Raw genomic sequence first — 26,128 nt, forward strand, 5'->3', positions numbered from 1 at the left:
AACTATATATATCTATATATACACACACACACATTACATATATATATATACATACACACACATTACATATATGTATATATATTACATGGACTCTATAGTTTATATATAGTATATTTATACATATAAACTATATATATAGTACATATGCACACACACTTATTCATAGTTTTTTATGTAGTAGCAGGGTCAGGGAACTAAAGATAACTCATATATGCATGAAAACTAACACATATTTGGAAGCAAATCACAAATCACTTATTTTCTAGCCTATCTTTTGTCCATGATGCATGTACTATTACTTGCAGGTCAGGTGTCCTTTGGAACAGAATTCTCTGTCACTATCTCATCATTTAGATCTCATTTTAACTGTCACATCCTCAGAGAGTCCGTCCCAAACCCAGACAATGGAAATTTGCCTTCTGGGCATTCCTTCTGTATTTCCTTATTTCTCAGCAAGGCATTTATCACTATTGATGTTGTTATCATTTTTATTTGTTTATTGTTTGGAACCCCCACCAGAATATAAATTTCAAAGAAACAGAGATGTTGTTTTTATTGGTTGTTGGTTTATTCTTCAGTGCCTGGAATGGTGCCTATGACACAATGAACACTTGATATGTATTTGTTAAATTTTTTGGAAGAATATTATCTACAACTTTGATCTGATTTGATCATGACAACAGTCAAAACTGCTGGATTACACTGTTTTAAGATTGTGTTTTTTCATGACGTGTAAGAGGCCTGCAGAGTTATATATATAATCAAAATTGAAGCTGGAAATTATATTGAATGAAAAGAAGACACTTTTATTTTGGAAAAATACCAGCAGGTCAAAAGTGCTTTAACGACCCATAACCACATCTTCGATTTCTCTGAGCTCTGATTAGAGAGGACAAGAAATGAGCAGTGTGAACACAACAATGCGTGTTGACACTGGCCAGGATTATAGGTGGACTCTGCCATTGGCCTCTGTGCCAGCCAGTGAGCTCACTTGGAAAAGCAGGGGGAGTCACTCAGGGATGCATTTAGGACTCTTCTTCACATTGAGAAGTGCCCCTATTGTGGTGATAATGCTATCAGATTCAAGGGCTGGAGAAGAGGGCTGACATTCTACCACTCCGTCCTCACAGGCAAAAGGATCTCAAATCTACAAACTACTTGTTCTCAACTGGTTAAAGGGAAAAGGATGAATATATCAAACACATGCAAATGTGAGTGCATGCATACATGTGTGTGTGCGTGTGTGCATGTATGTACAGGGATGGGAAACAATATTTGTCGATAAGGACAGTTTGGGCCTGGGTGTGGTGGCTCACGCCTGTAACCACAGCACTTTGGGAGGCTTAGGCGGGCAGATCACTTGAGATCAGGAATTCGAGACCAGCCTGGCCAACATGGTGAAACCTTGTCTCTACTAAAAATAAAAAAATTATCCGGGCATGGTGGTGCGTGCCTGTAGACCCAGCTACTTGGGAGGCTGAGGCACGAAAATCGCTTGAACACGGGAGGTGGAGGTTGCAGTGAACCGAGATTGCACCACTGCACTCCAGCCTGGGTGACAGAGCAAGACTCCATCTCAAAAAAACAAAACAAAACAAAAAACAAAAAAACAACAAAAAAAAAACAGTTTGGGACAAAGTAGTGAGTGAATAAAACCTTTGAAACCTCAACAGTCACAGAATGGCCTCAGCTGTCAGCAGTTTGTTGACTAATACTTGTCAGCCCCAAATAATAAAAACAGTGACAGCTTTTCACTCATCTGCTATGCAGCATAATGTGTGGGTTGGGGGTGGGGGAGGGTTGGATAACAACAGTTTCCTGCATCAGAAATTCATTTCTTTGCAAGGACTATCTTGCAACAAAGGACGCCAGCTGACCCAGTCGCAGGTACACAAAGTCCTTGCTGCCTTGCTTCAGTGCTTTCTCTGATTGGCCTTCTTCAATTCCGTCTTCCAGGTTAATAATAAAAGCTTCCAGATCCCTAGCAAAATCTCCAAGGTTAATGTAAGAAGTTTACAGTGAAAAACTTATCACGCTACCTGGCTTAATTCCAAGAGTTCGGCATATGGCCTAGGATGTGCTTGGCAAACAGTAGCGCTCACTATTTCAAAAGTGCCCCTCCATGGGGCTCGTTAGAATTGGGAGAATAACTGGGAAACTAAAGGGAACAGGGATTTTTATTTTTATTTTTTTGCTGGTTATGTTGTGAGTGAATGATTGTGCCTATCATTCTTTTAAAGGAGAGCATGACTGAGTACAAAAATGGATAGGAAGAGATAATAAATCACAGGTGACTTCAATCCCTTTTGAGCCTTAAGTGCTATTTTATTTTAAAATGTTCAATTTATAATCTACAGTGTGGAATCTATAAACTTTCAATGGACATATCTGTCCTTTAGTGAACAGAGGGGATGTCAGGAAGGGTTTAGATCTTACTTAGAGCTCTGTGTGTGGGGTAGTCAGGCCCACTGCACCGTCTCCTGCAATATGCAGAGAAATAACCTGAAGCATAGCTCTTCAAAATTTAATGCAATACACTAAAGACATTCTACTCACTGTACAGGCCAAGCCTCTTCTTCATTTCCTTTCATCAGTTTTTATTTCATTTTTTCCCTCAAGCTAAATGTACTAATTTGAGCTTGACCTAACTCAGCCAAGCTCTGGCTTGGCACTTCCAACCTCCGCCCGTCCCTCTTAGAGCTTTGCCAGGCAAACTGTTACAGGGCAGAAAATTGAATTGGTGAATGAGATGTGAGAATGTACCACTCTGCTTGAAAGTAGTCAACTCATAGTTATTGGAGATGGTGGCTTCCTGGGGCAGACCTAAATGAACACTGGAGTTCATCTGGTGAAATGTATAAGCATTTTCAGACAATAGCATTGAGTGAAGTTATTGTTCACCTCTGCAGATGAGGCCTAGGTGACTTCTCAAAAGAAATCTGAGCCTACCTGCATCTTGGCTCTGCCCTTCCATTTCTTCCACACTTTGCTTCTCCTCTGGACCGTTCTCATCTTTCAAGAAAACCACAGAGGAAAAAACAGGCATCAAGTCAATTTGTGAAATATCTCTTTATGGCTAATATGCAGCACTGAAATTAATTGTAACCAATGTAGCATGACTCCTCATAAAGCCAGGCAGAGAGATGAATCAGAGGCATGAAACAGAAAAATTACCTACATAAATTGGTGCATTTATACTCATCCCATCTCACATGATTTGCTAGATGAAATGTTTAACTGCAGTAAACAAAATTCACTCAGCAGTCCTGGTAACAAGTCTCTCCTTGCTTGGCATTTCCCAAAATATAATAGAAACTTCAACTCCAGTCCACTTTTCTCCCTTGACTTAAGTAACATGCACTGTGTAAGGAAGGTTGGCTAAGTTTCTTGCCCTTTATTTCTCTGTATGATATATGCCGCAAAAAAAAAAGGTCAATTTTCACTTAACTTGCATATGGCAGTCTAACATACCTATGCTATAAAATATTTTGTCTTGAACAGATTATGTTGGTTGAGTTTATGCTATCATATATAGCTATCTGAAAAATAACTGGTCAGGTGCAATGAAGGCTGTGTATTAGCAACTATCTAAAACTTTCTTTTTTCTTAAAATAGCTACTGTATCTGTGGATTTATCTGTAGAAATGATAAACTTTTTGAAGGTTAAGTATAGGCATCATTTTATAACTCATTGCTGGGAGGGTCTCCAAATTGCTTTTGGTTTGGAAAATGAAGCAAATAAAAATGATGAATTTATACAAAGACATAAGAATAAAGTATAAAACATATGGTGAAGTACAGAAAATAGAAGCAGAGGTTACCAACCCATATTCATGTGGGTTAAAGATGGCCACAAATGCTTTGTCTCTGAAGGAGTGGAGCCCATTCCTTCTCTTTAAGTCCTGACTGGCTGTGAAACTTCTTTAGACCAATGAAATATGGTGGAAGTAATATTCTGGGGCCTATAAGCTACCCTGCAAGGCCTGGCAGCCTCTACTTTCTCCCCCTGAGAAGCCAGTCCCCATGCTGTAAAGAAGCTGAAGCTGGCCTGCCAAATGGAGGGAGACACACGGAAAGAGGGAGAAAAGATGTGTGGGGAGCATGAAGGGCCAGACCTGTGAGCCAAGCCTTCTTGAACCTTTCCACCCAGCCAGCTGCCAACCAAATGCAGCTGAGTGGTGACCTCAGCCAGTGTCACAAGGAGCAGAAGAGACATCCAGCTGAGCCCTTAAAAAATTCCTGACCCACAAGCAGGACCAAATCACTTAACGTTGTCTTGCTTGAGTGCTTTGACCCGCCATCTCCTCCTCCTACCAACTCTTAATTCCGAGGCAAGAGAATCCTCCCAAGAGGAGGCCACTAGTAGCAGAGCTGAAGCAAGAGCCTCAGAAGCAGCGGGGAAGCATTTCACCTGCAGCTCTGGAAAACAACCTATTGAAGAAAGTTTCAGATGGGGAAACATTTAGATTTGACCTAAATAGGAAAAAAAAAGTTTATAATAGAAGGACAAAAAAAGAAAAAAGAATCATACTCTGAGGTTGGCAAAGAATGCAGTCAATAAATATATGTACAGGATCCCCTGTGTTGGCTTAGCCCTGTGCTGTTTGTGATGGTGGACACAATATAACTACTTTTTTTTTTTTTTTTTTATAGACACAGAGCCTTGCTGTGTTGTCCAAGCTGGAGTGCAGTGGCATATTCATAGCTCACTGCAGCCTTTAACTCCTGGACTCAAGCAATCCTCCCACCTCAGCCTCCTGAGTAGTGGGGTCTACAAGGCACATGCCACCAAGCCTGACTAATTTTTTATTTTTTTGGAGAGAAGAGGTCTTGCTTTGTTGCCTAGGCTGGTCTTGAACTCCTGGCCTAAAGCAATCCTCCCACCTCAGCCTCCCAAACTGCTGGGATTACAGGCATTAGACACCACACCTGGCCTGAATATAATGTGAGAACCTGGGGTGGCTCTGTATGCCACTTAAATTCAGTGTTCTAAATGGCATATTTACAAGTACTACATGATTATCTGATATTTTCCCTGTTCTGGTTCTCCGTGAAGGAAACAGCATTGGCCTTTGCTCTAGGGAGGAAATAGTCACTTCTGCTGTTCTTGCTGTCTTAACAAGGCCAAGTTGGTGCAGGAGCATGTGCCAAAAACTTAGCCAATATCTGTCCCTTTCCTCCCACCAAATGGACTGTGAGTCAAGCAGGAAAAATCTGCCAGCTTCTGAACAATGAGAACTCACGGACACAGGAAGGGGAACATCACACTCCGGGGACTGTTGTGGGGTTGGGGGAGGGGGGAGGGACAGCATTAGGAGATATACCTAATGCTAAATGACGAGTTAATGGGTGCAGGAAATCAACATGGCACATGGATACATATGTAACAAACCTGCACATTTTGCACATGTACCCTAAAACCTAAAGTATAATAATAAAAATAAAAATTAAAAAAAAAAAAATCTGCCAGCTTCTCTGTTTCCCTCAAAAGACAGACCTTTTAACACATTTCACAATAGCTGTGAAGTTTGCAGGTGACAAGCTTCCTTTAAAATTAGTTTGGTTACCACATCTTCTACAGAGTAGGGGTAGGGAGATTTCTTACGAAGAGAGGTAGATAAGAAGGGAAAGAAAAACAGCAATTAAATTACAGAAAGGTGAGGAATTGGTTCTAATAGTTGTAAATGCATAAGAAGGAAATCCACGGTCAGACCCGGAAATCCAGCTTTCTAACAGTAACAACCAGTCTGGCAGTTTACCTAGTCTACTGCTTCTGGGTTTTTACCCTTAGCTCCTTGTGTGCCACCCCCCTCCCTAGAACAGACATCTGAGTGGCATGCTTTTGTTTTCTACTTTGAGTCTCAGCGGCACAGTTTTCTATTTGCAGTATTTCTGCCCTTGGGAAGCAAACTCAAGAAACACTTGGCACGTTTATCACAGAGCAAATGCTTTCTAGAAGAATGCTGGATTTGCCATTCCAGTAACATGCCCTCAGATAAAAAGGTCCAGGTATGTTGCTTTCATCAATTTCCAAGACAGTGCGTCCTCAAATCCAGCAGGGGGAACCAATGTAGAAGGCTTATTTTCCAAGCCCAGCATATGCATTCTTGGGCAATTAGATTAGCATTCATTTCATTCTTTTAGAAGGACATTTTGGCTGGCTTAGAACTTTCCATCCATTTTAAATGCTGCAAATGGGTGAGTTCTTAGTGAAATAGGGGGCTTCCACTGGTAGAAAAAGCAAGGCACATTAACACAGTTACCCGTAAGTCTTTGATAAGGACAAGCTTTCTTTTTCATCAGCCTTGTCTGTCTAGCTATCATCACAGGAAGCACATAAACAATAAAAAGTTAAGTACAGAGATGTGTAAACTTGAGGTTTTTAGAAGAGATTTTAAAAGCCTTACAATAACGGTGAAGAAATACAGGGAAGTGCGAGGCTATTTCGTTAGCTTAAATAATGCCACATAGAAGCTAAATGTTCTTAGTTAATATTTCTTTAAGATCACATATTTACCTTCAGATGATAAATTTCCATAGCATTCATGTTGAGTGCGATATAACACTTCACTTTCCCATGCCGAAAAAGCACAGAAACCTGTGAGAATTCTACTGGTTGTGTCCTTCTAATTTCTCCCATTATTAGTACTCTGCCTCTTACTCTTTCAACCAATATTTATCGAATGTGTACTGTTTGCAAGTACATTGCAGAAATTTTATAGAAATAAAAGAAGAGGCTCCTGCTGCAATGTGACTATGATAAGAAAGCAGTCCATGTTTGATTCTACATGGGAGAGTTTTGCAAGGGCAAAATCTCAACAACGTGACCACAGATTGCTATCCTGATATTTGTACTTCCTTTTGTGAACTCTACATGGTGATAGGAAGATAAAGGAGACATAAGTCTGAACAAATCCATCCCTATACTGGGGAAACAATCTGATGTGTACTTCCTGCTGGTATACTTCTGTCTTTTCTTCTAAAGGTCTATAGATTTCCGGGCACAGACAGACTATAGACAATCCAAAACCAGTGCTTTGCAGATTAGATTATTGGTCTCAATTCTTCAGTCCTCTATAATAAGATTGTGCATATATATAGATATAGATATATAGATATATGTACATATATAAAATCAGTGTCCTCCCACTGTGAGCAGAGAATATTTCCATGCCATTGATGTTGGACTTGACCATGGGACTTCATTTAGCCAATGAAATGCTAGTGGAGAGAATGTGAGCAAAGGATTTACATGTGCTGCATAAAAGGATTTGTTGCTTGTGTTCCTGACATTTGCCATGACAAGAAGATGCCCCTGTAGCTCCTGGCTTAAGGAGGATGAGAGATACATGGAGCAAGTTTGAACCCAAGTCACAGTCGGGAACCAAGCCCAAGCAACTCACGGCTTGCAGTAGAACCACCCCACTGAGCCCAGCCTATATCAGCTGAACCATAGTCATCTTACAGACCTGTGAGCATGAGAATAAATATTTTTGTTGTAGGGGAATGCATTTTGGGGTGATTTATTGCACAGCATTACTACGGCAATAGCTGATTAATACACATATGTTTATTTTTGTCAGCTCAGGAAGGCTTTAAGTTAACTTTAAAAAAAATTAGCACTCTCTTATAAAAAATCTAGTCTTTAAGTTTTTATTTCCCCATCTATATTTTCATCTCATATGTTCCAAAATTCTCTAGAAGGTACATATTTGAAAAGTAAAATTAGCTGATATAACAGAGGAAAGCTCTTAAAGAGTCTGCACTGCCATCAATATAATGATGTTTATGGTTTATTTAACTATAGAGCTCTGTGAGCAACAGAATAATATTAGCGAATACCAGCTAACACTTATTGAATATTGAATATGTTCCACTCAGTGTCTAAATGCTTTGCAAAGGTTATCAAACTTCATTCTCATAACAACTGCATGAGGTAGGTATCAGTATCTGCATTTCATGGATGAGACAACTGAGACACAGGTGTGTTAAGATTCCACAGCTAGCAAGTGATGGCAGCAGGGGACAATTTCAACCCAGCCTTAGCTGATGTTGGGGCCTATGACTGCCTACTTAGAAATGTAACTATTTATTGTCTGGGTAAGATATGTAAATTATGAATCAGCAAAAATGTGGGAAAAGATAATCTCATCTGGATTAATTCAATTAACATTGAACACAGCAAATATTGAGAATCAAACCCCTCTGGCACTCATATCAAGTGAGTGCAGTGCTACAACTCTAAAGTTTTGTGTTTATTGCTAAAGGTATTTTTATTCTGGAATAATTTCAAGCAACAGAAAGTTGCAAGAACAGGACAAGAACTTTTTTTTTCCTGAACCATTTGAGAGTAAGTTGCAGACATAATCACGTCCTAATCATGCCCATCAGCCTTGAATACTTTAGTATATATTTTCTACAAACAAGGGCATTCTTTTTTCATAACCACAATACAACGATTAAGATCAAAAGATTAACATAGATGACATTCCTACTATCTAAACTACAGATCACATTTGTGTTTCGCCAATTTTCAAGAATAACCTAATAGCAATCTAGGATCATACAGCATTCAGTTGTTGTGTCTCTTTAGTTCACAGTAGTCTGGGACAGAGAAGCCCTTCTGACTCTGTCCAAACTCTGTGACCCCTCAACACCATCCTCCGTCCAAAGCAAACACCTACTTTTCTCAGCCCTGCTTAATGGCTTTAGGAAGAAAGGAAAGAAGGAAGGAAAGGAGGGAGGGAAGGTTAGTTCCAAACCTTTACGAATTTTGTTCTGGAGGTGTCATTAGCTGATTGATCTATTTTAATAGCTTACTCTTAGAAAAGTTTCCGCGTTGGCTGCCTCACTGTTTTCATGAAAAGCCTCATGTGCATCTTTTAGTGCAGATAAAAAGGTGTGCAGTGAATAGTCTCCACCTAGCAGGAGTCATAGCTGCCGCTTCCTATAGGTGTCTCCTTTGCATCAGGCTTTTACACGCTTGCACACCTCACACACATAACCATGAACGTCACAACCATCCTATTTGACTTTATCTCCATTTTTGCAGATGAAGAAATCAAGGCTGTGGGAGATCAACGTCACTTCCCTGAAGTCACACAGTGCGTGGCAGAGCTGAGACTTAAACACAGGTCCGGATCATGCCAAATCCTGGAGTCTTTCTCGCCTTGCAGATTCCTGAGACCTCTGTTCACCTGCAAGAGCTAAGCCGTAAGCCCCCTGCAGAGAGATGTCCCTTTTTTCTGTGGTGTCCTTGGCACCCAGCACAGTGCCTTATCTGTTAAGGGCTCCATAAACACATGTCAAGGGGTTAGGAGGGAAATTTCATTTTCCCCCAAAGCGTAATTATTTTTTTCCTTGAATCGTATTTCAGTTCTCTAGGCAAATGAAGTATGATATCTATCTCAGCTCCTGCTTGAACTTCATTAAATTGTGGATTCGTTTAAACATTTCATGTGTCTTTGATCTCAACTAATGGTTCCCAAAAATCAAATGGTGAAGTGTGGGGAGCACAAGTATTAATAGTTAGTTAATAGTCAGTGCCAGCTGGGGCCATCCTCCATCCCCTCTCTCCTGGGTGGTGGCAATGGCTTCCTGATGTGTTTGCTGCTTCAGTTCTTGTTCTCAACACCTCTTCTCAGCCTACAAGCTGGTTTGTTTTAAAGTGTGAGGCAGCTCATGCCACTCCCCTTGCTTGAATGCTCTGATGGCAGCAAGACCCTGTGTGGGGGAGACCCTTGTTGTTTCTCTGCCTTCATTCATTCTCTCCTAGTATCCTGCTGGTTCAGTAGCTGCAGCCATGCTGGCCCCTGTGCTGTTCCTCCAGCACACTGGGGTCTATTCTCCCCAGACCTTTGCATTGCCTGACCCCTCCACCTGGAGTGCTTTCTCCCCAGCCCCTTCAAGTTACTGCTTAAATGTCCCCTTCCAATGAGATCTGTACTGAACCTTCCATTTAAAATTGCATCATCTCCCCACCCTCACACACTCCATCCTTCTTATCCCGATCAACTTTTTCTCTTTGGTTCTTCAATTGTCCATCATCTTCTAATATATAATATCCTCTAATTTAGGTAGGTATCATGTTCATTGTTTATGTGTTCCTGCCCCTCCTTGAATGTAAGCTCCACCGAGGCAAGGATCTTTGTCTGCTTTGTGAAACAATGTTTCCTAAGTACCTGGTAGGGGTTCAATAAATATTCCCCAGTTAACGAAATAACGCTCTTGCCTTACCAGGCCTTGTCTGGATATTTCACAAATGAATCAGGAAAAGAGATAAATTATCTTCGATTCCAGGATCTTTCAGTTACTTATGAAGCATGAGGTTCCACATGTCATTTAGAACAGAATTTTTCAAGGATGGTGGCCCCAAAATAAGATCTCAGGACCTTGTGATAATACAGCCATTGCCATTGTCTCCTTATTAGAGCAATTAGCTAAGAGAAGGAATTGCCTCCCCAGGTGGGGGCAAATTTTGTATGGAACTCGTTACAGTATAATTCTCTAGACTAATGACTTACAGCCTTCTGGGAAGGTGGTGCAGCATGTGTAGCCAGTTTGGGGAAATGCTGGGCAGTGCTCTCCTGGCTGCCAGTTCTACCCGAAATAAACTCAAATAGTGCCGCACCCATGCCCCATTAACAGAAGGGGTGCAAGATTCATGGGTTAGTCTTCAACCATCAGGACAGACAAGACAATCGTGTCAGCCCTATCTCTATCATTGTGTCTCAAAACAGCAATGTCCATGTAGAAGGAAGAGGAAAACTGGAACCTGTAATTTTTTAAGCCTGTGTGTCTGTTAACGGGGACTTCAGTTTAATAACGTGTTCAAAGAGAGGAAATGCATGAGACTGTAGGTGCCACTGGGCCTTCCATATGTTTTGTGTAATGGTAAGCAGACAGTCAAGTGCTCAATAAGGAGCTCAACAAATACCTGTGGAAGGATTGAATTTTGAGGCATTTCAACACTGAAGGTATGACCCAAGCGTACCAGAACTTGCCGTGGCATATCTTGGTATAAAAATAGCACAAAGCGATGCACCAGAGAGCTATTTTCAATACCACACATAGCCTCTTAATAGATAACCTATGGTTCTCCCATATGGCATGATAATACAAATACTTTTACTCTGATACCGTTAGTTTTTAATCCAAGGATTTCCAAGTACTTTATAAACACTATTCATTAATGTGGGCTTCCCTGGGGAAGTTGCAGCGCCTTGCAGAGATACAAAGCATCCTGTACACAATCAATAACTATTAAGGAACGACAATAATAAGAAATATATTCATGTGGCTGTTTTTTAAAAGTGACTAACAAATGAGAATTAAGTAACTTTCCCAGTCTTCCAATGACTTCATGGTACAACTGAGGTTAGAAATCAACTTATACTGACACAGTTATTCTACTAGTTGATCTGTGCTCATGAATTGATGATAAATTATGCCGGTTCTCAGATATGCACACAACCTGGTGTCCACTCTATAACTGGGAAAATCAGGGCCAAAATGAGGTTAGCACAATAGCATTACGATGCGATTTCCTTGTTCTCTCCCTTTCTCACTCTCTGATAAAACAGCAACTGCATTTTTTTTTCATTAAGCCCTAAGGTTAAATTTTCTTCTAAAAATCACATTTCTCTGTATTGTCCTTTACATTCCTGAACCTAGATAACCAGTGTGCCTACACATTTGTTTAAAACAGGCACACACTGTGCCCTGTGCAGATGTTAAATACAGAACTGGCAAGATGAAACATTTTTTTTCTTTGCTTTTTTTTTTGCTGAAGAATGGAAAGTATATAAAGATGTTCTTTAAATAGAAGAATCATCCCATGAATAAATTCAAAAGCTGTTATATAGCTTTGTCATCAATTAATGTTTGTTGAGTACCTACAACGTTCAAGATGCCGGAGAGAGAATACATTAGGCTATTCAGAAGACAAAAGCCTTTCCCTTTAGGAGTTGACAGAAGGGAGAGGAATGGAAAGGTTTCATGCGATGTGTCTGCCTGCACAAAGTGAAACTGAGGCTAGAGATGATTATCCAGAGAAAAATAAAAAAAAATTGTTTCCTCTATGTAGATATGAATAAATGTTGGGTATTTTTGCTGGATGAAAGGGATGCTTCAATTCTCCACTTGGCATTGTCCAAATGGCTCTTTGGGAAGTCAATGATTGAAGATGTACATGTGTGAGTGCAAGTGTCTGTCTGGGGCAACTCACAAAGGGAAAGTCTCCTGCTCTCTGAATAGCCTAATTTATTTTCTTTCCAAAGTATAATTCAGTACATATATATCTGAGGTTGTGGGCAGCCCCATGTTATCACGGGAAGCAAAAACCAATTCTGTGTTTCTTCCACTTTCTTCCTTTAAAATACTTGTTTCTTCCGTGTTGAGACATGCTATTTCAAGTAGTAGGAATAAAACTTTTAAGATGCTGATTTGGAATTTTGAAGTTCAGGATGAAAGCAATATATGGGTTTCTCATGGTTTTGTATGAACTTTTTCCAAAAATGTGCTCTTGCCTTCAGTATGATCCCATAGATGACAAAACTCAACCACCACCCCAAAGCTGACTGACAAGTATAAAAACAAGAGGGCTGTCTATGTGTATTTTATCTCTCTTTAAAAATTACAGATTTCCAGTAATGGCTTTGTTTAGCCAAATGTTTTGCTAATCGCTATTTGACATTGTACCAGAATAAATCTCAACATATTCTCTTTACTTCATATGAAATTAATTTGCAAGTAGAGAAACCACACACCTTTAGGCAGATAGACCAAATGTTTTGTTTGTGTGGAATTTTAGGCACAGGAAGCTGTTGTCTGAGATCTCCTGCTTTCCTTCTAAAGGAGTAACTTGGAAATTACGCTATCTGGAGTACTGGTCCTCAAACTTCACTGTGCATTAGAGGCCCTTGGAGGGCTTGTTAAAACACAAATAGCTGGGTTCTGGTTCAGTGGAGATGGGACAGGGCCTGAGCACTGCAATTCCAATCAATTCCTGGGTGATGCTGCTGCTGTGAGTGTGGCCCCACTCTTTGAGAATGATTGGTGATATGGTTTGGCTGTGCCTCCACCTAAATCTCAACTTGAATTGTATCTGCCAGAATTCCCATGTGTTGTGGGAGGGACCCAGGGAGGTAGTTGAATCATGCGGGCCAGTCTTTCTTGTGCTATTCTCATGAAAGTGAATAAGTCTCATGAGATCTGATGGGTTTATCAGGGGTTTCTGCTTTTGCTTCTTCCTCATTTTCTCTTGCCACCGCAATGTAAGAAGAGTCTTTCACTTCCCGCCATGAGTCTGAGGCCTCCCCAGCCATATGAAATTGCAAGTCCAATTAAACCTTTTTTTGTTCCCAATTTCGGGTATGTTTTTATCAGCAGCATGAAAACAGACTAATACAATTGGTCTAGACTCTAGAGTGTTAACAGGTAAAAGTAGAAAGTATGCTGCGATTTATTTTTGTTAATTACATGTGGCTACGAACAGCCCACTTTATTATTGCATTGTTCATTGTCCAAATTCTGAATCTCTGTAGCCATGAGTTGAATAATCCCTCAGGGCTATACTAATATTTGTGAGACAAAAATAGACTTTTCATAAAATCAATGTATAGAATTTACCTTTTCACTAAAATTTCACTAAAGATGATAATGTAATCACCTTATCTTAAAATGGATCCATCATTGAGCAAAACTTTGAGGAAGCTCCCTCTGTTCTGGACATTGCGCCAGGTGCTGCAGACACAGGAATGAACAAGTTGGGGGCCCACCCCCTCCAGAAGCATGCTGGGGAGACACATGAGTGAACACAAGACCCAGTTAGGTACAGCGAAACATGGTGCTGGAGGAAGCAGGGAGGGCAGCAGGTGCCCTTAAGTTAAGCACCTAATTCCAGTCCTGGAGGCGGTCGGCGAAATTTGCTCAGGAGAGGCACTGCCCCAGCTGAGACTTTTGTCACTGAGTATTTTTTGAGGTCTCAGTCTCTCCCAGACTCTGTCCTTTAAAGCTGTATTGCCCACTAGCCACACATGGCTATGGGCACTCCACGGGCTACGGGGCAAGTCCACATTGAGATGTGCTGTAAATGTTACATACATGTCAGATTTTGAATATAGTGTGAAAAATGTAAAATATCTAAGGAACGATTTTCATATTGGTTGTATGCTGAAATGATACTACTCTGATCTATTGGGTTAAGTAAAATATAGCGTTGAAATTAATATCACCTTTTTTATAAATGTGGCTTCTGAAAAATGTAAAACAACATATGCATTTGTAACTCGTGGTATATTTCTGTTGAACAATGCTGCTCTAGAGATAACTAGTGGGGAAAAGAGCTGTGGAGCTGAGTCCAGTGGGACAGATGGATATTGTAGCCACAGCTGTCAAAGCCCTGGCTATTGTCCCTGGCACTTACCTCTGATTTCTGCATGCACCAGAGGCTTCTTCTCCTGAATATGCGGCCTGAGGGCTTTTTCTGGTCTCAACAGGATGCTTGTCCTGCCAATACTGAGGTGCTGGGGAGTTAATATCCCAGAAGCAGCCCTCAGCCAATGATGGACAGGAGGGGGTGAACTAATACCCCTACCCTGGCATCCATGCCCCTGGAGTGGGACTCCTCGGAGACACATCCACACTATCCCCCGGAGTCCTCCCGCAGGACTGAGTCTCAGCTGCCCACAGGACAATCTACTTGTTCATGCACCTGTTTTTGTTTCCTCCCCTTCTCTATCTCACTTCACCGCTTCCCTACTGGCCCTTCCTGGGAATCACTCCCCAGATTAACTGCTGGCCCTTGAATCTTTGTCTTAGCATGTGCTTGGAGGGATCTGCTCTCAGAGATTTTTAAACCAAATAATTACACAAATATAGTATCCCCAATCATGGTAAGTGGTAATGAAGGGAAATATAGGTTGCTAAATGGCTTCTAACAAACAAGGGTATTGGAGAGGCCTTCCCTGTAGAAGTGGCATTTGAGCTGATAAGCCTAAGGCACTTGTGAAGCAAACTTAATCAGTAGGAATGAATGGGGTAAAAGGGGAGAGAGGGATGATCGCTCCAGGTGGAGTGAAGAGCATGTCCAGGAACTCTTATGTGAGAAAGGCTTTGGTATCTTCGAAGACTTAGGAGGGGCCTGTGGGGCGGGAGTGCCGATGGCGGGTGCTTCACGATGGATCCAAGTGGCAAATTTCATGCAAATGGAGTAGGATGAGTTGAGGAAAGAGGGAATGTTTCACCGGGTGGGGAGCGAGCCCCAGACGTGAGAGGGAGCATGTACGTTTGGGGACTCACAGTAATTTAGTACGGCTGGAGCAGACAACAAACGGAGTGGGGAAGGATTGAAGCCAGGCGAAGACTGTGGTCGCATTAGAAAGGGCTTTGTGCTCTTTGCTGGGAGTGAGGCACGTCTACGAGGGCAGTTGGGAGCCATGGGCGGGTTGTCTCTCACCTGGCTGTTTTGTGGGGTAGGAATATGTAATAGTGTGAAAGACCCACTTGAAATGGATTGAAATACTCCACACAAGAGAAAGCAGAAGTCTGAGATAAAGCGGCAGCAGGTGAGGAGGGAGAGAACAGGAGGGACTGAAAAGAGAGTCAAGAGATTGAACCAACTGGCTTTGGTGAGTGGTTGGACGGAGGCGCGAAGAATGAGGAATGGTGTCCGCCTCTACTGTAAAAGCTCTGAATTATCCTGAAGAACATTCTTAACAACTTAACAATACAGACATAATGAATATTCTATTTTTCAGGTGGAGAAATGTTGTTCTAGTCTCAGCAATTCTCCAAAGCACCCATAGCTAGCAGGGAGTAGAATTACGATTTGAGCCTTCATCATTTGCCGGCTAAAGGCAAGCTGTCAGTCACCATGCTTTGATGCCGCCCTGCATTCCACCCTAGCTGACAGCCTGGGAAAACTGCATGTTGTGGAGTCTGGGAACAAGGGGGACATTCTGGCTTACAGTGACCATGAGAAATGCAACAGAGATCTTTTAATAAAAAATCAGGCCATCCTGGCTAACACGGTGAAACTCCGTCTCTACTAAAAATACAAAAAATTAGCAGGGCGTGGTGGGTGGCAGGCACCTGTAGTCCCAGCTACTGGGGAGGCTGAGGCAGGAGAATGGCATGAACCCCAGGGGGCGGAGCCTGCCGGGAAGCGAAGATGGCGCAACTGCACCCCATCTTGGGCAACAGAGAGACACTGTCTCAAGGCTGGAAAAAAAAAAAAAAATGAGGTCAAATGAGAAAAAAAAAATTAGCCCAGTAGAAATCCCTCTAGAATAACTTCTAGAAATTTTGTATAAGATTTTCTTAAGTAAAATGTGCATATAACAGTCAATTTTAATATAGTTATGCTACTTCCTGATACCCCGTTAGCTTTTTATTTTTTCCTTTTGTGATCTTGTCTGGGTTGTACATTTTGACTGATGGTCTGAGACAGTTGCTTCCAATATCTGTTCTCTTTATGTCATAAATAAGAATATAGCCTATTGTGGGCCCTCGGGACCAGCCTAAGCAAAAGGAGAACTCTAACCCCCCTCATCTCCTTTCTGCATATATTTTGTGATTTCAGATCTATTGCCATTCCTTCTTCTCCTACATATATCCAATATCCTCATGGTTTCTTTCTCATCAAGCTGTGCTTTTAGAAGGCATCAGCTGTCATTTTCAATTCAGGGTAAATTACTTTTATTTAGTAATGAACCTGTCACTTCTCCCATGACTACTGATAACACTCTAATTATCTAGTCTTCCTACCTATAACTACAGTTCTATAATTACTGTATGGAGCAGGGAGTGCTAAGACCTCCTGGTATTGAATTTAAATTTACCCTCAATTTTTCATTAGATCTATTCCAAAAAGTCTTACTGGGGGGTTTTACTCCACTTTGAATAAATAAAATACTATGTGATTTTTTTTTTTTTTTTTTCTGTAAGTTCACTTCCCAATGGTCTCTGTCTTTTCCCTGTAACAGGGCAATACCCGCTGACAGTGGATCGTCTTGAGATGATAATCACATTCTTTTTTTTCTTCTTCTTTTTGAAATGGAGCCTCGTACTGTCATCCTGGCTGGAGTCCAGTGGTGCGATCTCGGCTCACTGCAACCTCCGTCTCCTGGGTTCATGCAATTCTCCTGCCTCAGCCTCCCGAGTAGCTGGGATTACAGGCACACACCACCACACCCGCTAATTTTTTGTATTTTTAGTAGAGACAGAGTTTCACTATGTTGGCCAGACTGGTCACGAACTCCTGACCTCATAATCTGTCCACCTCGGCCTCCCAAAGGGCTGGGATTACAGGCATAAGCCACTGTGCCTGACCCACATTCTTAATAGTCACCTGAAACAATTAGCCAACCAACTCAAGGACCAGGAAAAAAATTTTCTAGGGTAGCTGATGCTATTTTAGACAAATCGATGTAAGTATCAGAAGCTACATCAAAAGACAGATAGGAACATCTGTTTCCTCTCTCCTGGTGGCACAGTAGGCCACAGACAATTATGCATTGCCAGTATGTACAATGCTATAGACATAAAACGACACATGAATCCCTCACTAAGGAGTACTCTAGCGTGTTCTTTGTTCTTTCTGCCAAATCGGTCAATTTGCAGAAGTTTGCCCTTATCAAACGTCCTTTTTCTGGATAAATGTAAAGGAATTCCAGCCGCCTTTTCTCCACAGAAATATGTTTGGTAAAAAATATATCAGGCAGCCTTGTGATCTATGAAAAGAGAGATCTCTGCAAGTGACTGCATTCATTGAAAATGAGAATCGGTCTAATGGACATTAGCCTCATCCCTCTCATTGGTTCTGGGGTCAGTTATTTAATATGCAGAGCCCCGTACTGGCTCTAGGATCAGTCATTTAATATGCAGAGCCCCTTTCTCCCTAAACAGGTGGAGCCCCATGAGGAGGCAGCGGATGTAACAGGCAAAAACAGTCCAATGGTGGAGGGATGATAGAGCACTACCCATAAGGAAGACTGCAGGAGAACAGTCTTCCAGCAACAGCTTGAGAAAGGTTTTCAGGTCTTTCTATCTTCTCAGCAGTTTGCTTATAAGAATAAATTATTCGCCGGGCACGGTGGCTCACGCTTGTAATCCCAGCACTTTGGGAGGCCGAGGCGGGCGGATCACAAGGTCAGGAGATCGAGACCACGGTGAAACCCCGTCTCTACTAAAAATACAAAAAAATTAGCCGGGCGTGGTGGCGGGCGCCTGTAGTCCCAGCTACTCGGAGAGGCTGAGGCAGGAGAATGGCGTGAACCCGGGAGGCGGAGCTTGCAGTGAGCCGAGATCGCGCCACTGCACTCCAGCCTGGGCGACAGAGCGAGACTCCGTCTCAAAAAAAAAAAAAAAAAAAAAAAAAAAAGAATAAAGAATAAATTATTCTAGTTCTCCCAGTTCTCATTACTAATGTCAGATAATCTTGGACTTGATAAACCTAATTTCCCTGTTTTATGGAACCCAGAAGATCTTTTGCTTCTAGAAGTGTCTAAATGACCTTAAGTTTTTAACATTTAGGCTGTAATAAGGTTTTCTTATGAAAACCCCCAAATAATGGTATTCTAACAAATGCTGTCTTGTGACATAAAATGTCAATTAAAACATGTCAAGTTAGAGCAAAAGTTTTCCCGATCACATGAAGATGTTAGGATAAATACTTAAATATATGCATATACTACTTGAACCATTCAAATAAATGGCAAGTAAATAATTTCTTCAACAACTGGCTAATAAATTTTAAATCAGAGTAATTTACAAGAATAAATAATTTCAGGAAGAAACATTATGTATCCGAAACGAAATATGACCCTTCAAATTCTGTCCTATTAACACTAATTAAATTATGATTTTTTGGTCAGTTTTAATTACAACTAATAGCGAGTGCTATGAGGTAAATCTTAAGAGGGTTAAACAGACTTGAGACCACAGATTTTGTGATCACAAAACGAGGTGTATACCTGATTCATTGACCCTTTAAACAATGTATTTATTCATAGAACTCTCCACTCTTGCAAGAGTTTTCAAGTTTCTGCACGGTTTTCATGTAGCACCTTGAGTCAGCAATTTTGTAGCACTACAGGTTTGGGCATGGGAGTAAAATCAGAAAGCAGCACTGCTTATCCGGGGCTACAAAACATTAATACGATGAACAGCCTTTAGTTTCTTCCTTCGGCTATTTTTTTTTTTCCTTTTTTCCCTCTTCTAGTATGAATTCATTAATCACACATACATATTAACACGTTTTCTTTTGTCAACTCGTGGGCTAAGTAATACACTTCTTACTAATGCCCTGGTAAAAATAAAACGTAGATTTTTTTGATTTTGGGAATTCTCATCCAAGAATTTTGATTTCACTTGCTGATAAAGACGCACAGAAAAGGCTTTTGGTTTGGTTTGGTTTGTGGAGCGTTCAGTGTCATTCACGAGGCATGCTGACATTCTAGAAAACAGCAAAGGCATAAAAGCCAAAGTATGAGACTGGATTATTTTCCACATTAAAAGCCAACTCCGACACAAATTCCCATTGCCATAGAAAGCCTGTGTGGTGCCAGCATTTAGCCAGCAGTAAGGAATACTTACTGGCAGTCCACACATTTTTCACTCTGCTTGTTGGAGAAGGTTATTGTTATTCACGTGATGCACAGAAACGCAATATGAGTTTTCTGAGACCATAACCCTGCAGGTTCATAATTCTTCTCCGACAGTACCACATTAGTCATTTTAGTGACTTAATTTTTGAACCTGTTTCTGTCTCCCTGAAGGAATGAGAGAAATCCTATGTAAAACGTATCCAACCTGAAAAAAGGACTCCCAGCTCTTTGTCTGAAGTAAGATAAATTGGATCTTTTAGGAAATTTGAGAGACACGGAAAGGAGACTGTTATCATGGCTGGGTGGTATGGAGAAGCATATCTAAAATATTTCCAAGGACACAACAAGCACCTCTGTAAGATTATTTTAGAGCAGGGGTCTGCAAACTACGTCCTGCAGGCTTGTCTCGATACAGCCCGCCAGCTAAGAATGGTTTTTATATGTTCAAAGGGTTGTAATAAAAATGAAGAAAATATGTGGCAGAGACCACATGTGGCCCACAAAGCCAAAAATATTCCCCATCTGGTCCTTTACAGAAGTGTACTGACCGCTGTTTTGGGGAGACCTGACAAAATAGCAGGAGATGACTCAGCGTAGGAAACCGCACACCTGAACTCATTGCGGAGTGATTACCCTTGTAGTGTAGGAATTGGCTTGATCCTCTGTTAAGATAACCTCCAACTGCCTCCTGTCCACCAAAGTCATTACTTTCTGCAAGATAGCAAAGTGCCTGTGTCTGACATGTTTTCACTGATTCCAAGACTTTAGAAATCCAGAGAATTTCTAAATGTAAACGGAAGTTCAAATTTCACCTTTGCTTGGGTATTGGAAAGGACTTTTGAACTTAAGTCAATAAGTGGAATTTAATATTTAAAGAGATCTCAAAGAATCCAAAAGCGGAGACAGAGACATAGTTGGGATGTAGGAAGTCTAGGAACAAGAAACTGAAGAGAATGTTGTTTGGGATGACGGTGGTTTTAAAAATATGCCCACAAATTCATAGAGATTCCTCCCTTCAAGAGACGGATTTTAAGTCCCCTCCTCTTGCGTGTATGCTGGGTTTAGGGACTCGGTTCTAATTAACAGAATACAGCCAAAGTGATGCTATGTCCTTTTTGAGATTAGACTATAAAACGACTGCCACTTCAAGCCGGGACATGCTCTCACTCTCCCCAGTGCCTTGCTCTCAGGGAAGCCAGCTGCCATCTCATGAGGACACATATCCCCTATAGAGAGGCCCCCGTGGCAAGGGAGTGCTGTCTCTGGCCAAGAGCCTCCCCAAAAGTAGGGTGTGTGTGGGAAGGTGGGTGGTGGGGTAGGGGGCATATGAGGACTTCGAGCTAAGCTGGCTCCACAAATATGTTACACAGATTTATCCCACCTTCTAATCAGCTGTGAGCGTGCAGAACCCAGCAAGAGTTGAACTAATTTTTAATATATTTTTGTCCTTTTCTTTTTTGCATCCTCATTTTAATCTTCATACATTTTATCTCTTCATGATCCAGCTTAGTGTACCTAATACTCCCTCTTTTATGGAAACTGATTTTTACCTTCTAAGTCCATAACAGGGGGGATTTCCTTCCAAGAAACCCCAATATTGCACACAAAGAATTAGCTCTGGCAAGTCAAGCTCTTCACCATGACACTCTCCCTTCTCCCTTTCTCCCCGCCTCCCCTCTGTACTTATTTTCCTTTTCTTCTACCCTAGCTACCCTCTTCCACCCATCCCCTATTTTCCCTGCCTTGTGCTCTTTGAGAAACCACTGCCAGCAGGAAGCATCCCAACCAGCCTCCCTACACCCCCACACCCCTGTGCCTTTGGCTCAAAAAACCATGGGTGTGAAATACGATTTCTTCTGACCTGATCAGGTCCTCTCATGTGTACAAAGGAGGAAATGGAAACTTGTGTGAGAAGAGTTTCATAAATAATCCTTCTTGACACTTGGCATCAAAATATGTAAAGGTGGGGTTGACCGCTATTTATTTTCCATTTATTGAGAACTTCCTATGCTTTAGTGTGATACTGTGATATAAATAAGAAATACATATTTAGTCTTCATCCTGGTGCCTGGCATAGACGTCCTAAAACTCTCGTAATTTCCTGAGTGATAGAAGCATCTTTTGTTTCATAAGTCACTTTTAATCATACCTGAGTTAAGCTTAATAATAAGGTGGTTCTTGGTGGGCCCCTCGATAGCTTCAGGGTGGAGCTAATTGCCAGGGCACCGAACCTTGTGACTAGAGAGCTAGAGCTTTTGACCTCATGTCCTGACCTATGGAGAGGAGAGAAGTGCTGGGGATTGAGTCAGTCATCAATGGCCAATGATTTCATCAATTATGCCACTGTCATGGAACCTCCATAGAAAACCTAAACAACAGGGGTAGGAGAACTGCCATGTTGATGAATGCACTGACATGCTAGGATGGTGGCACACCCCAACTCCATGAGGACAGAAGCTCCCACGCTCGGGACCCTTCCAGATCTCACCCTATGCACTGCTTCACCTGGCTGTTCATTTACAACCTTTCCAACATCCTTTGTAATCAACTGGTAGTCGTAAGTAAATTGTTTTGCCTGAGCTCTGTGACTCATTCCAGCAAATTATCAAACCCAAGAAAGAGTCATGGGAACCCCCCAACTTCATGACTTTGTAGCTGGTCTGTCAGAAGTACAGGTTGCCTGGACTTGCCATGGGTATCTTGAAGTGGGGGGAGTCTTGTGGGACTGAGTCCTTAATCTGTGCCACCTGATGCTCACTCTAGGTAGTGTAAGGCTTGACTTAAATTGTAGAACAACTAATTGGTGTCTGGAGAGTTAGAGAATTGGTTAGTGTGAGGGAAAAAACACATATTTGATGTTAGAAGTATTATGAGTAGAAACAGATCACAGTAGTGGTAGTCCTTACGCATTATGGTAAATGCTTTCCACCTGTTATCTCATGTAATCCTCACCCCAAATACTGAAAGGTGTATGCTACACTTGCCTCACTTTTTATATAAGGCAATTGAGGCTTCCCATTAAATAAAGTACACAAATTCCCACTGATCATGCGAGGTTTAAACCTGGCCCAACTGCCTTAAGTTCATGTCCGGGTTCTGATGTCCATCTCCTTTTATCATTCAGAAAACAACTTAACAAATTCATTGCTGTTCAGCACTGGCCTGAAATGACCTTCACCTCCCAAAGATCTTTGTTAATAAGGACAACAGAAACTGCTCTGCAGTAGATAGAGCTGTTTTCCAATAAAAACACAGGTCTGATATTCTGGGACCGATTCTCTGCCCAGGAAGAGGAAGATTTCAAAACCTAAATTACACACAGGGCAGCCAATTCTAGAAAAAGAAAGGGGTTAATAGTCTTCCTATAACTGTAACTACCATATTCTGCTTTGGAGAACAATGTTTTATTACCATGTCCACTACTCTGGTAGTCCCTAAAGAACTCTTTAAACAATGAGATTTATCTCAATTTCACTGCCCCCTCCACGCACACACAGGAAAACAAACAGTATGCTTCACTTAAGAGAAATGATTTGCAGTCATGGTAAATTCCCATCGTTCATTTGCTTATTCGTTTATTCATTCACTTGGCCACCCACAAATATTTACTAAGTGCCTAGTATTTAAAAAATGCTGTTTCCCTAAAATACTATAAGCCCTTTCAGTTTGAGAGGTAAATAAATATGAGACTTTATGACTGCATTTGTGCTCACTATATTTTTTTATAACACACTGTCTGCTTTGACCAGAGTTGAAATTTTACAGTAGAAATCTATTACCCTAGAGATGAAAAAGTGGCCAACAGCCAGTAATAATGGACAGTTTTTCAACATAAAGAGCAAAGTATTCTATAAACTAAAAAAGAAAGACGCAAACAAACAAGTACATTCCAAACTTATGTATGTTACAATTTTCAGGAAACTGTTTTTTTTTTTTTATTTCTTTTCTTGGCTGAAACTTCACTGTTAGCTCATAAGGGCTTATGATTCTTTGGGCTGGCACCTGTTGAAAAAATAATTGCAGACTTACTGAAGGGATAGCAACAGAGAGATGGCCAAGAATATTGCTACACAGACGAAAGTAAAAATTATAAAAAAAGAATTTAGGGAAAAAATACACACAACAAGAAAAAAGTAATTTGACAATACTTTTTCCGGGAAACTAGCAAAACTCTCTCTCAGCCTTAAACATAATTTTGTTGGACAGAGTCAGTTTGAATTCTACAACCAGGTTATTTAAAAAGGCATTTGTTTTCTGGAATTTTTTTTTCTATGAAGAGAAGAGGGACAATGGATATCTATTCCCCAGAAGACATAATAATAATAATAATAGTGATAATAGCTACCATTTTTGAATGCCTAATATATTTTTAAGTGTCAGGCATTATGAATGGTTTTTTTTAATAATACATTTTACTTCTAATTTTTGCCAAGTAAGCAGAGTAAGAATTATTATTCCCATTTTACAGATGAGAAAACTGGGGCTTAGAACCAGTCAGTGGTAGAGCTGGGATTCAAACCCAGATGTGGCTGGCCTTGTAGCCTCTGTCCTTTTTATTATGACACACTGCATGGTGCCTTTCCAACTGACTTTAGAAAACTTTCCTAACTTACTGTATGAGAATATTCATTGTCATATAAATTTTATGCAGAATTATATTTTAATTAAAATTTAATTAAGTTTCTGGGGATACCATTCAATGTCAAATCATCGCTACCTTTTGTTTTATAACCTTATTTGGTTTTTATTCCTGGTTCCAACAAACATCCTCTTTGCATTCCAATAACCTCCACTGAAGGCACCTTTCGGTAGATGAGAGATGTGATGTTTTCATCATGTTTCACCGATAACCAACTTTTGTGGTCAATGAAGCTAGACTGCTTCAAACCTGTCCTTACCAAGATCCATATTTGGAAATACAACATACTGTATAGTGAGTAAGTTGAAAAGAAAAACCTCAGGATTCGGCCTCCTAAGAACTATGTCTGAATCTCAGAATCAGATTTTAAACCTATAAACTGGCTCTTCACATTACTTCTGGTATCTATTTTTTAAAATGCATCCTGAGGAAACCATGGCTTGCAAAACAACACTGCAAGGCACTAGTTATCGAAGCCTATTGCCGGTAAAGTGATTGGAAAGTGAAGCAGATGATGAGGCCCAACGTTTCCTAATTTAATGGGCAGCAGATAAGGAAATTGGACAGCAATTGAACACCCAAAGGGAAATAATTCCCTGTGGCTGCCAATATATAAACATCAGGCTTCTAAAGACAAGGTTACCAGACAATCCAGAGAATTTCTAAATGTAAACAGAAGTTCAAATTTCACCTTTGCTTGGGGCTGCCATTTAAAATGAAGCCACTCATAATCAGTACTATTGGCATTTCTTTGACCCACTGTCAAAACAGCTTGGAAACACAGAACAATGTTTTAAAAAGCAAACATGGAATTTTTGTTGTTGTTGTTTTGTTTTTTGGTTTTTGAGATGGAGTTTTGTTCTTGTTGCTCAGGCTGGAGTGCATGGCACGATCTCGGCTCACTGCAACCTCCGCCTCCTGGGTTCACGCGATTCTCCTGCCTCAGCCTCCTGAGTAGCCGGGATTACACACACATGCCAACACGCCCAACATGCAAATTTTAAAAGTTGAATTCCACATTGCTTTCCAAAGGCTAACGGTGCTATTTACTTCCTGTACACCCTATTCTTAGTCCCAGGATCCTTTTCCACATGTCTGTTTCCTATGGATAATCCCAGCAACAACATACAGAGGTGGCACTCTCTCTTTTGTTTAGCTTTTATTTCCTCCCCTGGTGTTTTCTCACTTCTCTCACCACACGGATTTTCAGTCCATACCCTTGCACTATTCACCTTCACCTACCAGTGCTTCTTGCCTATCCTTCACATTTATCCTGGCTGGGTCCACTTTATATATAGCTTCTCTCCACACCTCCAGTCTCCGAGGTGGGGCTTTTAAGCAGTGTTAACGCTTTCCTGAAAATTCCCTTTGATCTTTTATAATAAAACGAGAGTGGAACGAGAAGAATTGACAATGAATTTACAACAACATGGTTAGCCACGACATTACGTCCTCTTAACTCTTATTGTCTGTCTTTAAAGAACATGACACAAGAATTCAATGATCAGATGATATTTACTGACGATGAACTAGAATAGAAGGCAAACCGTCTGTTTTCCCTGTTGATACTTCCCCTGTTTTCCTCTGGGGAACCACTCAGCTCCTACTTGGTCCATAGTTTTAATTATAGTTAACCATATTGCTCCACCCCTGCACCTCCCGGTCCCAGAGTTGCCATGTGTCCTAGACCTAGTCAGGGCAGTACATGTCCATGGCCACAGCGATTGGTTCAAGGGTAGACGCTCGATCAGAGTCTAGCCAATCAGAGACAATGAAACAATTTCAGATCTTTCATGGGAGCTATTGAGAAAGAAGTATGCCACTTACACCAGGGTTGATGAGACAGAGAGTAGTTAGTGGTCATCTTTGTCCCAGAGAGGTG

The 26,128-nt window shown here is 41.0% G+C and overlaps 1 protein-coding gene across 5 annotated transcripts in view; it reads right to left on the reverse strand.

The window, feature by feature from the left end:
* MACROD2 (mono-ADP ribosylhydrolase 2) overlaps positions 1-26,128 on the reverse strand; it is a 2,131,323-nt gene that overhangs the window by 121,028 nt on the left and 1,984,167 nt on the right. For all 5 annotated transcript variants that reach the window (XM_058432749.1, XM_058432748.1, XM_058432747.1 and 2 more), the window contains one exon: positions 2,950-3,012. In XM_058432749.1, the coding sequence (XP_058288732.1) occupies positions 2,950-3,012 (63 nt within the window). The remainder of the gene's footprint in view (positions 1-2,949; positions 3,013-26,128) is intronic.

The sequence above is a fragment of the Hylobates moloch genome, unplaced genomic scaffold (assembly GCF_009828535.3).
Source record: "Hylobates moloch isolate HMO894 unplaced genomic scaffold, HMol_V3 SCAFFOLD_21, whole genome shotgun sequence".
Taxonomy (NCBI): domain Eukaryota; kingdom Metazoa; phylum Chordata; class Mammalia; order Primates; family Hylobatidae; genus Hylobates; species Hylobates moloch.